Below are 16,605 nucleotides of genomic sequence, written 5' to 3' on the forward strand. Positions count from 1 at the left end.
GAGGGAGGGAGGGAGGGAGGGAGGGAGGGAGAATATTTTCTGAGTTCCTGTGATTTAAAATATAGGGATGAGTGTATAATCACTTTCTGACAATGTGTCTCTTCCCAACACATTTTTTTTTTTTAATTTCTCTTTGGGAATTGTCTGAAGACTGAGCATTTTTAATACCCCACGGGGGTGGAAACCTTTATATTTTCTGAGGAGGTAGTATCTGAAACTACTAAAAGTCCTACTTACTTCCTTGCCAACAGAGAGATTATTATTTTTAAATTCTGGCTCAAGGGGCTGGGTCACAGCCAAGAAAGCCAGCCCTCCAGACTGCCCCAAGCAGGAGTCTGAGACTGTCTACCAGGCCAGCTATTTTTAATCAGCCTTCCATGCCAGGCATGGACCAGGCATTGTGGTTTACAAAATAGTGTGAGGCTCGGTGCCTGTTCCCAGGGAGATGCAGCCCAGGTGTCTACAGTGCTGGGAATACTGGCATTTGACCTGGGTCAAACTGGCCTTCTGCATCTTAGACGCCTCAAACCTTACAGCGTACAAAGAGCCAACAACACTCAGTGTTGTGTGGTGTGTCTTAGCAGTAGTGTTGTAAGGTCTAAAGCAGAGGAAGTCTACCGTGACAGAGTCCAAGGAACCCTTAGAACTCTAAGTGTATTTGCAAGTGCTCTGACATGTTAGCTTAGTCACTGGCTTGAAAGTAGGACTTGAGGACACGGCAAGGAGCAGTGACCAGAGGGCAAAAGTAGATTGGCAGGAGAGGTGACAATTGTCCCATGTGAAGAGTACAGGTAAGAGGAGAAGCTGTTCTGTGAAGCCAGGGCCATGCACTGTGTGTGCCCCAGGCTGTTGTATAGAATAGGGCTATGCAGTGTGTGCCTAGGATGTTGTGTGGAATAGGGCCATGCACTGTGTGTGTGTGCCCAGGCTGTTGTATGGAATAGGGCCATGCAGTGTATGTGTGCCCAGGCTGTCCTGTGAAACAGGGCTATGAAGTGTGTGTGCCTAGGATGTTGTATAGAGCAGGGCCATGCACTGTGTGCCTAGAATGCTGTGCAGAGCAGGGGTGTAAAATGTATGTGCCTAGGCTCTTTTGCACAGCAGGGTCATGCAGTATGCATTCCTCAGCTGTTACAGGGAGCGTGCGTGGGTGTGCAGCATGAGTGCCCAGGTTGTTTGCTGACAGCTTTCTGTCTGGGGAGAGAGTTCTAGCCTATAGCCCCGCCCCCTGTCATTTGTTAGCGGGAGCTTTGGTGATGACCTTTCTCCAAACCAATCTTCCTTATCCAGAACAGGTTTGACCACCAACCTTATGAGGCTTTTGTGAAAACTACAGAGATGTGACTCAGTGCTAAGCAGATCACAACTGCTTTGGTTTCTACTGCTCTCTGGGGAAGGCAGAGAATCTTCTAACTAGTCAAAAGCAACAAGTTGGAGCTGGATAAAAATAATGAAAAGGCCCAGGACTGTGGCTTTTCACCCTAAGGAATAATACTCTAAGAAGAATAAAGAGAAACAACAATGTTGAGAAATATCAATAGTAGGTCAGTATCTTGTTTTCACAAAAACCAAGTTTACACAAATAATAGGAACTGCAGTTTGAGTAGCCCGTTTGAAGTGCTTCAGTGAAAAGTATATCAGATTTCTTTTCTTTCTTCTTTTCCTTTTTTTTTCATTTTGGAGTATTTGTGCATACACAATGAGCTATTCCAAAGTAAGACCCCCTCTGTCAACATCTGAATCAGTTATGTTTCATCTACACTTTATACAGAGTTTGGAGCAATTCTATTCAGTGTCTTTGGTGCACATTATTTTGCTTTAAATTTAGGAGTATTTCACATATGGGATTTTCAAATTAAGGGTGTTCTGCCTGCATAGATTAATATTGTGCTTTCGCTGTCCATGTCATGATCAAAGGCGACACAGCCCCACTGCCACGCAGCAAACCTTCAAATATTCCCAACCTTTTGGCCTTCATACAGCTCGGTCTTGCACAAGCACACAATCTGTAAGTCCCTGACTAACAACCCCTGAGAGGAAGAATCATCTAACTGCATATCTTGTTGCATTTCAATCTACACTCCCAGAAAAGATAGGTGAGAGGTAGATATATGTGAACTCTACATATTAGTAATTCATTTTTCTTAAGTTCCATGACAGTCGTAAATACAGTTACAGAAAGCCAGAAGTGGGAATAGAATTTGTAAAGTATGCCATTCTTCTGGCCCTGATGGAATGATATAAAGGACAATAAGTTTTTATTGAATTCATTTGCTACAACAAAAAATTGTAGGTAACCACTTTAGGAAACTTAAATCCCTGATAATAGCAAAGTTTTTATTTAATATTTTGTCATACAATACAATTTAAACTACTCATGAAGCTAATAAAACATGGTATTTTGAAGCCAAGCACAGTGGTACACATCTGTTCTCCCAGCTTTCAGGAGGCTGTAGGAAAGAATGTAGTAGTTGAAGCCATTCTGGATTACATACGGGAACTGTCTCTCGGCAAATATACACTCCACTAATGACAGCAGATCAAAACCCCATCTCACAAATGAATAAAAACCACAGCACATGCCTTTTCTTGGGTCAGGAAAGTAATGTACATTTGCTGGGCTTCTGCTATGTGCTAATGCTTTTAAGTATGTGTCTGTTTTGTGCTCACCAGCGGTCCATGTAAATACAGCAGTGAGGAAGACAGAGAAACCGGCTCTCACGTAAGAAAGGATATACCTAAGGTCACTCCACAGGTTAAGGAGAGTACTGAGCTTAGGTGCCAGGCTTTCTACCTCCAAAACACACAATGTCCACCAAGGCATGTTTACTGAAACCTTATTTCTCAAGGAAGGGAATACTCTGTGTAAATATAACCCGAACCATGCTCTGGGTGACACCCTTCTGAGTTAAGAACAAAGTTAAGTTACCCTAATAAAAATGACATGAGCAGAAAGAAAACCAATGTTTAAAAGGAATGAGATTTTACAAGTAGGAATAATTACCACTATACCCTCCAAGCAAGACTCCATCTAAATTAAAGTACCACCTATAGACACCCATGGCCCTGCCCCACTCACAGAAGCAGCCCTCTCCCCAATTAGCCCACCTGCCATCCCCACACAAGCACAGAATACATTTCCTCCAAAGGACACCACCAAACTTGGTACATGGTATCATAACAGTATACTATTTACAAATATTTACTGAATGCCAAGAACAGCAGAGGCACTTATGGTAGTGATGGCTAGCTGAGCCTCAAGGCCACCCTTCACATATTCCTTTCCAAAATATCCTGATGCCTAAATTGTTAGGAGAATAGAGTCCTATTCAGAAACTCCTTTTCTACCCTATGCCTTGTAGGGTGTTGCCTATGTTTTCTTCTAGAAGTTTCATTGTTTGGGGTTTCCTATCAAGGTTTTTGATCCCTTTGAAGCTAATTTTGTGCTGGGCAACAGATATGGGTCTAGTTTCATTCTTCTACATGTTGACACTCAGTTTTCCCAGCACTATTTGTGAGATATCAGTTACACATACTCATGTTTGTGTCTTCTATTTTGTTGTGTTCACTTTCATGTCTCTTTCTGTGCCAATGTAATACTGGCTTCATGACCACAGTTCTGTAACACATCTTGAGATACGAAATGGTCATCCCTCTAGCATTGTTCTTTTTCTGCAGGGTTGCTTTGGAGTCCTTTTGGTTATATGGGAACTTGAGGATGGTTTTGCCTTTCTGTGAAGAATGTTGTAAGTGTCTTGATAGCATTGCATTGACTCTGTAAATTGCTTTTGGTGGTGCACAGCCCCAACTGATAAATCTACAACACAATTCCTAGAGCTAAGGCTCAGAAACATCACAGAAGACAAATCAGAAAGATTGTAAGAGCCAGAGGACCAGGACATCTGCTATGAGACAGTAATTTCTATATATAAAGAGGAAGCTACACCCACAAAATCTTAACAATATGGTCTCCTAAACAAGATCACAATAGCATCATCAGTTAACAAGGCAACACAAATGAAGAAAATCTCATGGGTCCCCATCCCTAGATGAAGAGCTACAGACAATTAATGACCGCTGAAAGAATAAGGATGCACCCCTAAATGATTATCGAATACCGAGTGGTCAGTCCTATACATATAAGCATCACTAAATGGCTCCCCAGTTTGTGTGTGTGTGTGTGTGTGTGTGTGTGTGTGTGTGTGTGTGTGTGTGTGTGTAATACAATAAAAATCAAAGAAACAGAGACTAAGAATTTGAGAGGGAACAGGGGAGGGGTGATATATAAAGGGTTGGAGGAGGGGAGGGAGCAAAAATGATGTCGATACAGTACACTTGTATAAAATTATTAAAATAAACTTAATTTTAATGGAATCCTGATGGTAGTGAGGAGCCCAACGTATTGAGCTCCGGGCCTGCTTTCCCAGTGTGCTTTGTGTTCGGTTACCTGACAGGGTCCAGGTGAGCCAGGAAGCATGAGCTCCGGTTTGTTCTTGAGTGTCACATTAACAGGAGCTAGCACTGGCCAGTTAGCCTGCCTGCCTGCCTTGTGCATCCATCCTCAGTGCCAAGACTATGAACAGAACGCCTGAGGACTCACATTTATCACTCCATAAAAGGGAAGGGGACTCACACCAGGGAGCATATACTAAGCAAGAGAGAATTTGGTTGCCTGAGGACATTGCGGCTGCTGGATGAGCTGTGGCCTGATCTTTACTGCAAAGCATGAGAAAACAAATCCCTCCCCTGTTCGGTCCATGTCTTTGGTCTTTTCTGGCTACATGAAATTAAATTCTGTGTATAAGCAACAAACTGTTAAACTGGAATTGCAAAATAAATAATTAAACTAAATCAAGCAAAAAAAATAAAGAATTCTGAAAAACAAATACTGAAAAAAAATAATAAATCCAAAAATAACAAAACACACAGACTAAAAAGCCAAATCTAAAAAGTTCAGGAGCCTTGGATAAATACACATGATGGCTACTAAGATTTCAGTATTATGAAAGGCAACAGTAAAAGAATGTCACAGAATGTGGTTGCTGAGTAACAAAGGCATGGTCTTTCATCCAGAATTAAGACACCGAAGAGAAAAGCAAAGAGAGACCTTTAGAAGACTAGATAAGTCTACAGCTTGGGTTGAGACTTAAACAACAGCCTTTGGGAGAGAACGCAGGAGGCATAGCCGAGCTGGAGAGCCAACCTTGGGAGCTGAAGCATGGAGCCCTTGAGGTTAAAGTCATCTCAAGTGGAGGAAGGAAAGGGCTCCCTTGCAGGCTCCCGTGAAGCTGGGCAGCTCCATGGCCAGCAAGACCTGGAGCGCATCTTCACTGAGCAGCTATGAACCTGCTCAAAACTTTCTGGGAGAAACAGTAATATGATGGTTTGGAATTACAGCAATGACTGGCTGTATAAGAAATATGATATGATTAGAACATTAAGACACTATCTTGTATCAAAACAGAATTCCCACTTACAAATGGCCTTGGGTCTTAAGAAAAAGTATATTGTAAAAATTGGGTTTTTCCCACATCTTTCATTTCTGAAACTACTTTAAGATGCCATGTGCTTATTATGAATGTCTCCTGCAAAAGTAGGCTGCATGAAGAATGCAAAATAATTTGCAAACATAATCTAAAAAGCAGTATTAGTCGAACAAAGGGCATCAAATACGGCAACCTGAAGAATTAAAATATAATATCAGCTCTTCTGATCATGCAGACATTTTATATTTCATTTATTTTATACATTAAAATGTTCAACTGTTAATTCTGTGACCTTAAAATGTTATCTTTCTTGGTATAATTAATATGCCAATCTAAAGTTTCAGTTCAGATATACCATCCCCTTACCTCTCTCTCTCTCTCTCTCTCTCTCTCTCTCTCTCTCTCTCTGTCTCTCTCTCTCTCTCTCTCTCTCTCTCTCTCTCTCTCTATCTATCTATCTATCTATCTATCTATCTATCTATCTCTGTGTGTGTGTGTGTGTGTGTGTGTGTGTGTGTGTGTGTGTGTGTGTGTATCTGTCTGTCCTTCTTTCTCTCTCTCCTCTCTCATACACACACACACACAGGGGTGGGGTAGGGAGAGGGGGCATAAAAACTGCTTTCTACATAAAATATGTTCTGCACTAGAACATATGGGAGTTGGTGGAGGTGCAGAGGATTGTGAGGAATTGCCTTCACTAAACCCAGAATTGATGTTGATACACACCATAAGGCAATTTCATTTACAGATTGGTTACAGGACATAATACACATGGATGAAAAACACCATGGAAGTCACAAAGCCTAGATTCTAGTTCTAGCTTTGTCATTGACCTTCTGGGTGACCTTGTATAAGGTATTCAACATCCAAAAGACTCAGTATTCACATTTTGGAAAAGAGGCAGAAAAGGGTAGGAGAAAATGAAGGAGGAGAAGCTTGGAGGAGAAGGAAGCAACCACCTAGTAGTTGCTTCTAAAAAAGAAAAAAAAATGCTTAGGTGAAAGAGTCAGTCAAAGGTCTGATGAAACTTTTTCTTCATTAAAATTTTGATTTGTTGAAATCAATGAACTCAAATACTTATAGAATTAGAGAAAGTCAAAATTTTCTCATCAATCTACCATTCAGAATTTACCAACCCACTCTCAGAGATAAACAAGGTCTGTACTGAATAAAGGATTATGTTTCAAATTCAGCCTCTAATCACTCCAAGAGAATCCCAGGGTCACATCAGAAGGACACACTGGCTGATAAGAACCCCCTCCTCAAGTGCTTTTGAGCATTTTCAGAAATGTTCCTGGCCTTTCAAGTGATAGGGATTCCAGCTGCTCAATTGTCTGGCAAGGACCATTCATCTAGGGTGAGCAGCTCTATGAAAAATGTGTGCTCAGAGCCTTCTGGGAAAGCGGAGAAATTGCACTCCCAGGCAATATTCTAAAGTGCTTTGTGTTTATCTGTAGGATCTGTTGGGGAGGTAGTATTAAAGACCAAAATGAGTCTTAATGAAACACATGCTAAGTGCAAAATCATTTTAAATTTAAGGGCATATGAAAAATGACAAGTATGGAAGATCTTCATACCTTCAAAGAAGAAGAAGAAGAAAATTTATTAACAGTGTGATCATAGCAGGTGGATGTCTTTTTGGTCTGAAAAAGGAGAACTGTCTAAAATTAAAAAGAAAAACAAAAACCCTGAGGTTTTTGAGTAGACAAATCCTTTGGGGGTTAAATGGCAGGCGAAATGACCTAAATATGTTCAGGAAAATAAGGGTGTGCCGACTTGTATCCGTATACAGTCATAGAGCCGGCCTTTGGGAGTTTTGATGCACACAGTGACAATCTGATATAGAAATTCCTTAGTGAGAAAGCAGAAGAAATTCCAGCATGGCAGAGCCACCTTGCTTTTCTCCTCAGCAGACTGTGCTATTGCTGTCTCCCAGTCAAGGTTTGCTCTAACCAATCCCACCTTTGCCAGCAGCCCAAGGTCCTTGAAAAGGATGGCACCCTTTTCCATCCTTTTATACAGTATCACATACACACACAAAAAAAAAAAAAAAAATTAGGCAACTTAACATTTTAACTAGAACCGAGGCAACGCAAAAGTTACTGTTAGGGTCACAGAACAACAGCCCGAAATCCTGCTGCAGATACCATTTCTCTATACCTCAGCTGTGCCCACACAGATCAGACATGAACTGAGGTCATGTGCCAACACAGCTCAGCTCAGCTGGTAAGGGAGTCCAGACAATAGGCAACAATCCAATTCATGGGCCATAGAATAAAGCACGTGGGAGTTTTGGTGAACCTATACAGTAATATTAATTAACTTGGGGAGAAAAAACACAGAACATGGATTGGATACACATTAATGTACTTTTCCTACATGCATATCCCTCAGAGAACCCACACTGCAATTAAGTCTAAGCCAAAATAAAGATTCAGGCTCAAAGCAAAATGTTTTAATTAAGTTTGCTTAAAGTGAAAGAAAGGCATCAAGAAAAAATAAATTGCAGTGTGGTTGCGCCAATGCCGAGTAGAATGGACTTAGTAACTAGTAGTTGACTAGCTGAAAAAATAAGCTAAAAATTAAAAGCAATAAGAGAAATGGTTTTCTTAAAAAAAATTTTTTTTTTAGTTGTTCAATCTGTCCCATTTCAAGTAAGTTAAAACACGACCTTTGGCTTAATGGAATGCACTAATAGTTAACAGTTAACTTTTAAAAGGCCGAGTAGAGCAAGAAAAAATGACACTTTCTTATGCCACTAGAAGCATTCAGGAAAGGGTATTTTTGCAGTAATGTGTCTCCATGCCTTCACTCTCTACACCACGTCTCTGATTCTGTAAGTTTGGAGAATCTGGGTGTGCTGGCAGGGGAAGCCGACTGTGGCTACATTGCATGGGACAGATACAGTCTTACAAAATGAAATATCCCAAGTAAGACATGAAAGGAATCTTTAACAAAACTAATATTTTCATACATGGGCTTCGCTGCGTTAATAATTAATAGAAAGCCCTTTCCTGGGAGAATATAATGGAAATTTCTTTCTTGAGCAAACAGAAACTGTACAAATGGGTAGACACGTGAAGATGATCAGTTAAATGCTTACATAGTCCTTCCCACAATGAAGAGGTGGATGATGCAGTCTGAATTACAGGCAAACAAAGACGCTCTCCCTTCACAAATACAGATCACAAGAGCTAGCAAACTTCCTGCTGAACTAGAGGCAGAGATGCCTGAAGTTACAGAAGAAAGGAATAAAAAGGGGAAAGCGCACTATGTGATCTCTAAATCACAACAGACAGAAACGGAGACCAGCAGCTTTTGTATAGAGGTATTTTTACCACAGGGATGTTCTGGCAGCAATTCCCCCTGGGTTTAATACCAATGACAAGTCTTTTTAAGTACCCATAGCCTCAATGCATTCTAGTCTTGTCTCATGGTTATGTAAGGCTCAAAGTTGTTAGTAAATACACAGCAACAGAAAAATAAAGGCAGAAAGAAAAATTACAAGGGTGGAAAGACACAGAATAAGACACCTACCCTCTTTTGTAGAACTATTGGCGTTATTGCAGGCAGAGTGACTCTTCTTGCACTCAAACTCATGTTTGTCCTTCTAGAATGATCCCCTCTTAGAGATCATAGACGAAATGAAAGGAGTCCTTGATGGTTACTCCTCAGGAATCTCAAGGCTCAGTGCAAAGAAACTCGAGGGAAGCAATAAATGTCACCCTGCTCCTCTGATCCCAGTCTACCCAAAGCCAATTAAGGATGGCTGCGAACAGGACAGGGCAGCGGCCAATCACAGCTCCCAGAACCCCGCCTTTGTCCTTGGAGACTCATTCGGATACTTTTGTTTATGATATTTAAAGAACCAGATTAACAGGCATCTAGTTCCCTTCTTTTTTTTTCTTTTCCAAAACAGTGCAATTCAATGCCATCTTTGTTGACTAAACAGCTGTTTCGCTAAAGCGTTTCAAAGCGAGGCAGATAAACTCTTTACAGTATTTACATACATCGCATTAGTTAGAAACACTGAAGTATAAACGATGTAAGTGAACCGAATTTACGCATGCTACTCACAAAATTAATAAATGCTTCAACCGCAGCATCAGCTAAGAGGTGCAGAAAGAAGCCCTGACTTAAAACTAGCAAAGTATTTTAATTTATGCCATAAGTTTTAATGCTAGTTTTAATATAAGTGATATAGATCACGTCCCAAACAGAGGGAATATTTCTACGGTGAAACTTCCAGCCATTCTCAAGGTCAGATCCTGTTAAATATTACCTATGAAACACAAGTCTAGCAATCAATATAAATAATATTAAATAGAGAAATGAGAATTCACGGTACTTAGACTGATCGTCACACATGTTTAGAGAAAGCAGAGGTTTGCATAATTTAGCATACTTCAGCATAAAAAAATGGCTGCTGCTCAATGCTATCTTAAACCTTGCCAAACTTTTTGCATTTTTCTTAAAATAACTCTAATTTTTATTCTAATAGTTCAGGGGTTAGAGGAAGTTCACAAGTAAAAGAAAACAAAACAAAAAATAATGCTTAACAAGGAAGTTTCCAATAAAGAATGAAAGAAACGCTCAAAAAAAATGTCCCAAACTGTTGCAGGTAAAAACTAATTAGCGTTTGCACAGTTGTGCAATCAGTCTGGACTGGACGGATTTCACAATCCCTGGCAAAGCCTGCTGAACCTTCGTGCTTCTCAGCAGTGACCCACAGACGGAGCACTGCCCTCAGCCCTGAAGGCGCACTGTCTTCTCTAGAGAATGACCAGAGTGTTGCATCAACAGGGCAGGCAGGAGCAGTGGAAACTCCCAGACACACACTTTCCTTTTCACTGTGCAAACTGTTCTTCCCGGGGAGTGCCTCGCTGCTCCACCGGAGACAGTTCTGCACAGGCTAAGCTCATATTCGTCAAAAGAGAGCGGCACTGCATCTCCACACTCCCTGCTCTGAATGCCAAAGCCCAGTGTCCCCTCAGCTTAGTGTCTGGGAGAAGGGCCAGTAGGTGTACTTAATGTGAGTAATCTCGGACAGGTCTAGGTTGGGGACATCAGTTTGATGCTTGCACAGTTAGGTTTATCATGATGATAAAAGTTATCAGCATACATTCATTATGCAAAGCAATCATTTCACAATAATATTTACATTCAGTTATTCCCTGTACGTTGACCATTTTCACCTCATTACTCTCTTCTGTCTCCCACTCTCTTTCACACTATCCCTTCTTCCTCTTAAATATCCCTTCTAATTTTATGGCATTTATTTATTGTGCATATGTATAATCACACATATGCCACCACAGATGTATAGAGGTCAGAGGACCGCTTGTAGAAGTCAGTTGTCTTCTGCAACTGATTGGGCAGGTCCAGGAATTGAACTCATAACAATAGGCCTGGCAGGAAGCATCCTTATATACTGAGCCATCTAGCTGACCCCACTTCAATCCTTCATGATGTCCACATGTGTCTGTGTCTGTGTCTGTGTCGTGTGTGTGTGTGTGTGTGTGTGTGTGTGTGTGTGTGTGAGAGATCTTCCTAACAAAAATTACTAACAAAATCACTAGAGATAGGAGCTACCGTGTATAAAATAAAAGATAAATAAAATTCTGGTATAATCTTGAGCCAATATTGGCAAAGCTTTCAGTACCTACATAATTTGAAAAATATTATCCATAATATTTTACTTTTCTGTACCCCCTATTTCAGAGTAAGTATTATAAAGTATTATTTTTAAGTCTTAAATAACTTACTGGTATTTCACCAAAACTGAAATCATCTATTTCACTATATCATTTAAGGAAATAACTCACTTTCTCCCCACATTGTTAGATATTAGGTATATTATTAAACAAGATATATCACTGACTCAGAGTGAAATACAGACATCAGTTTTTAAATTAAAACATCACACTCTAGCTGTAAGACTAAGAGTTAATAAACATCCAGTCCCATGGGTGTGCCAAGGGTGAAGAAAAGGCCCATCAGGATAAAGCAGACTCCAAGAGGGAAGCCTCACTTGCCTTCAGAAATCACTACGAGAAAAGAGCCCAGAGCCTGAGAACGGATGTGAATCTATGAGACTGTCTCGAGAGCTCACCCTCAGGTCTGAAGTCGGGGTGACTTCAGCCTAGCATTGTTTTGTACCATAACCTTGAGCCTGCTAAGCAATAAAATGGTTCCATTGTGTCAAGAGAGAATCCAGGCCTTGAGTTTACCAACGTACAACATATTAACCCTCGATGGGTTTTTCAAATCATTTGATAAACAGCTAATTGCTCAAGTGTCACTATTACAGTCTACTAACTATACAGAAGGGTACAGGTATAAGGAGGGGAAATGCTTTCTCTTTACCAAGTCCTACATGGACCTCTTAGCCAACCAAGTGCTTGCCTTAACTAAAACAGCTTTTCCCTGACCCTTCATCTATCCTTACACACTGTGCTACTGTGCTACCCACCTGAGGGAAATTATTGCATATCCAGGTACATCAACTCTCTCAAAGACACAGGTCAAAGTTCACTCAACTGGGAAGTCATCTTTCCATCAAAGTCATAGCAGTTATTGCTTTGTGCATTTTTATATCCACTTCTTGTGTTTTGGTCTGGGCTTAATATTGCATTGGTTTGATAACATAAATTCCTTCACAATTTGTAGGCAATCCTGCCTAAGGACACTACACTGCTTCCTGGTGGGACGCAGGCTCCAATTTTTTTCTGCCCTTCCCAGAATACCTGAGTACTCTCTGTGTACAGTGGACATTAATCTTCATGTACAGTCGATGGCGAAAGACTAGTCACTTTGGTCACAGAAAACAAGACTACCTTATTATTTTAACTTATGGCTATTTCTAAATAAAAGTATCTGTTTACATGACTTTGGATATTTCTTTGTTGTTGTTTGTTTATTTATTTGTTTAAGACAGTATCTCACTTTGTAGCTCTGGCTGGCCTGGAACTCACTATGTAGACCAGGCTAGCCTCAAACTCACAGAGATCCACCTGCCTCTGCCTCCCAAGTGCTGAGATTGAAGGCATGTGCTGCCACACCCAGCAGCGTATCTTTGCGTTATGAAATTCTTTGCGCCGGGCGGTGGTGGCGCACGCCTTTAATCCCAGCACTCGGGAGGCAGAGGCAAGCGGATCTCTGTGAGTTCGAGGCCAGCCTGGGCTACCAAGTGAGTTCCAGGAAAGGCGCAAAGCTATACAGAGAAACCCTGTCTCGAAAAACCAAAAAAAAAAAAAAAAAAAAAAAAAGAAATTCTTTGCATGGCCACTGGTGTGAATGCTACATCTACAGAGTGTTCTGCTAACACAAGTTTCAGAAACAATTTATTACGGCAGCCAGCATGCATAGCCTCTACTTTTAAAGGAAAAGTCAGACCCTTTGGTTTCATCACCATTCATCACTCCCCTGAGGCCTGCTACTTCTCTGGCCTATGACATGATGTCTCTTCACACCACTGAGCCCAGTGTCAGCCATGATACTTTTCCCTCTGCACTCCAACAGCTGTTTCCTTTCTTTGAGAATGCCTAGAATATCTCACCAGTTTCACCACTCACGGGAAATATCTTCTTAAAGGAAATTGCTGAGTGACTTATCCACAGGCCCTAGTGATGACAAGAATCACAGTGTGTACTTCATTCCAATATCTAAAAATCACCCTGCATGTTCTACCAAAAGTTGTTCCCAGATTCATTATCCCAGCCTGTCAAGGGGGTAGTGTCTCAAGGTGAGTAAGAGAGCACATAAAAAGAAAGGAAAAAAAAAAAACACTTAAAGGATGTATTAAGTTCTGCAACTGACTGTAAAGTAAACTTTAGAAACCCTAAAGGGGAGACATGTCATAGTAAAAGATTAGATAAGACTCCCCAAATGGCAAAGAATTCAAGAATGAAGCTAAGTCCTAGTGAAAAACTACACAGTTATTCGAAGAAAGTCTGGAAAAATGGGGGACGAGGTAGATGAGAACAGTCACGCTATGCCCTTCAAGAGTTTGGCTCTCATCTGCAGTATAAAGATACGCAGTATAGTACAGATTTTATCTTAATTTGGAAGATCTATGTTTTATCTGTGAATGCTGTATAGGAAGATTAAGGACATAAAGTATCTAAAATTACCAGATTAGTATCTTCCAGAGACACTTCCAGAGACACTAGGAATGTAGAGACAGTAGAATGAGGCAGTCTCGAAGATATGAAACCATCAGTCATATTTTTTTCTGAACATGAGCTTGTGGCCTAAGTTGTAATCAACAAAGTGTAGGCCAGACATAAATATCTTGACTAGATGCCTTCAATTGAAATTTCCTTTAAGGCTGTTCTTAAGACAAGTAGACTGAATGTGCAAACCAAGGACTCGCCTTTCTTCCCATCCCCTCAAAACTTCAAATGATATGAAGAGAAGAGGATGAAGAAGAGGCAAGGGAGGAGAAGGAAGAACGTGCTGCTGAGAAAGATGTCATCTCATCCTTTTATTCTGGGATGGGATAAAAATGATGCTTTACGGAGAGAAGAAATTCAAACTATTTCTAAAACCAGAAAAGATCCCTAGAGTTGCATTAATTTTAAAAACAGAATCGGAGCCATCACTGTCATGTGGAGAAGTGACAGGGCACGGTCCAGAAGCTCACGAGAGACTGAGAAGCACTTGAGGAAGAGGAGGGCAGAGAGCTGAAAGGGGGCCGTCCTCAACCCTCTCCTGACCCCAAGGTAAAAGCCCTGGAACCACACTCCAAAAACAACCCCAGGGCCTGAAGCAAGGACTTCACATAACAGGAATGCCACAGAGGCAACCAAGAGCCTCCAACGAAGGTCCTCTTCAAAGATTTCTAAGTGAGTGCCAGCACACTGGAAACACAGTAGCAAGAAATATGGGATTTGCACAAGCAGAACATGAAGACCCAATTTCAGTACATTAAATTAGCTAAGAAAATTGCAATTACAGGCAAAGAGGTGACAGAGATAAAAAAAAACCTTTCAAATGTGAGACCTGGGCTGACGAGACGGCTCAGGGAGGAAAGCTGCTGGCCTCCAAGACGGGCACCGAGTTTGACCCCAGGTGGAAAGAGAGAACAAACTGCAAGCTGCCCACTGCACACCATGGCACATGCCCCACCTCCAAAACTGAAAGAATTTTTTTTTATTAATTTTTACATACCCACCACAGATCCCCCTCTCTTCCCTCCTCCAAAGATCTAAAAGACAAATCTCCACAGAAGAAAATAAGAACAGTGGTAAAGGATAACCATGAAAGTTAAACATAAGAAAAAATTTTATACTATAATCTTAGCATGAAGTTTGAGCACTTCGTCAAGGAGGCCACTGAGAGCCCCTAAAATAATTCAGGTAGTTGCCACAACTGTGGGTTACACGCCAGAACTATATGAAAAAAACCCTACTGCTGAAAAAAAAAAAAAAAAAAAAAAACCTATAAAGGAGGATATGGAGAAATCAGGCTGTGACTGAGAAGTGTTCTGTCGGCTGGCTATCCCTCATAGTACCAAAAGGAGCTGTGCAAGCTGCTGGGGGGAGGGGGGGAGGAATTGTCGTGAACAGTCTTACTCAGCTATCAACTAAGGGTACAACATTATGGACCAGTCAGGCAAGATGTGTCCTCTACAGCAATAGTGGTTAAGTGTGCAGAGTGGGTAACCAATCACTTTCCATTAGATTTGGTACCGCCTTCACAAGAAGGAATTCATAGATGATACTGTAATCCAATCAGAACCCCGAGGCTGGAGAAGTCACAGGACAAAGTGGGAAAGCTGTTGCTGTTTTGATAGATGACCGTGATATCCCTGTCAACCTGCCTTTTAAATCACTGATTAAGTCTGCACATTAGTGTGCCTTTTTTCATAGTGGTTAGCAGTTACTGTAAGACTTATAACTAGTCAAAGGGTGAAAATAAATGACCGATGAATGCTCATCTCTGAATGGGACCTCTGTGTCACTCCCAGAAATGCTCAGAAAATATCAGAGAAGAGGCAAAAATAACGTTGCAAAAATAAGAAGGGATAGGTATGATGGGAAGTACATGACATGGTAGATGCACTCTTGAACTTACAGCAGCTGCCATCACAGAGAGAGACCTTTAACATCCTTTCAAGGAAGCTGAAGGGACTCTGGGGGTCCCCAGCCCTCACTGAGGATTTATACCCAGTTAATGGTTTGTGAGTTTGGTGGTACAGCCATTGATAAGGTGCGCATGCTCCTACAAATGAACCGTCACCTACGCAACTAGCAACTCTAATTAAACGTATTTAGTTACAAAACAATAAAAGCAGAAAGAAGAAAAAGGCAAACTTTCAGAAACACTAGGGAAGTATTTGCCTTTCATCTAAAAGTTTGCCTTTCGTCTGTAAGTAGAAGGGGGTTAGTTGAGAAGAGTGGGGAGATCAGTGGGAATCGGAAAAGGACTAAAGCGTGGTAAGAGGGTAAAATTGATTAAGATATAATAAATATATATTAACAAAAAAGCATTAAGAAAAAAGCACAGTTTCCCAGAAAAACTCCATACTATAATACTTTCTCCCAAATCTAACCTCTGGATAGCAAGCAAGTAAGTTCTGACAGCTACTAAGGGAGATGGGAAAATCCATCCCTTACATATTTTCATGGATTCAGCTTGCTAACCTTGAAAGAGTAATTCTCATGAAACACTTGAAAGAAACTGTAAGGAGGTTTATAAACAGAAAGACTCATTAATAATAAATGCAACTATGTTCAGAAGTTTACTTATTCTCTTAGGATCATCTTGAGTTTGCTAAAAGATAAACTAAAGCCACCAAGAGATGGGTGGAATACACATGAGAGAGCCGGCAGGTCTGGAATAAAAACTGGAATTAGCTAAAGTACTAAGGTTCAGTCAAGTATGTGATTGTGTTGTCACAACAAAATGCAAAAAATATAGACCATAGCAGTGTGGAAATGATAAAACTTTCTAAAAAGGTTTTAAAGTCTAAGGAGCACATGCCATGCAATACACAGCAGACTTCCTTGGTAATTAAGATCAAAGCGATAGAAAATGGTAACTCACAGGGGAATTTTAAAGAACTTATCTCACAATGCTAAAATCAGCTGACAGAAAAGGGAGGTATAAAGAAAAA

At 40.8% G+C, this 16,605-nt stretch overlaps 1 protein-coding gene across 2 annotated transcripts in view; it reads right to left on the reverse strand.

Annotated features, from left to right (window-relative positions):
* The window catches only part of Grb14 (growth factor receptor bound protein 14), a 111,904-nt gene that overhangs the window by 51,842 nt on the left and 43,457 nt on the right, over positions 1–16,605 (reverse strand). The window contains exon 1 of one of the 2 annotated variants that reach the window (XM_006977172.4): positions 9,024–9,253. The exons of the other annotated variant lie outside the window; for it this stretch is intronic. Within the exon in view, the coding sequence (XP_006977234.1) occupies positions 9,024–9,086 (63 nt within the window). The 5' untranslated portion in view covers positions 9,087–9,253. Of the gene's footprint in view, positions 1–9,023; positions 9,254–16,605 lie in introns of those variants that run through there. 2 annotated transcript variants of the gene reach the window in all.

The sequence above is a fragment of the Peromyscus maniculatus genome, chromosome 4 (assembly GCF_049852395.1).
Source record: "Peromyscus maniculatus bairdii isolate BWxNUB_F1_BW_parent chromosome 4, HU_Pman_BW_mat_3.1, whole genome shotgun sequence".
Lineage (NCBI taxonomy): Eukaryota > Metazoa > Chordata > Mammalia > Rodentia > Cricetidae > Peromyscus > Peromyscus maniculatus.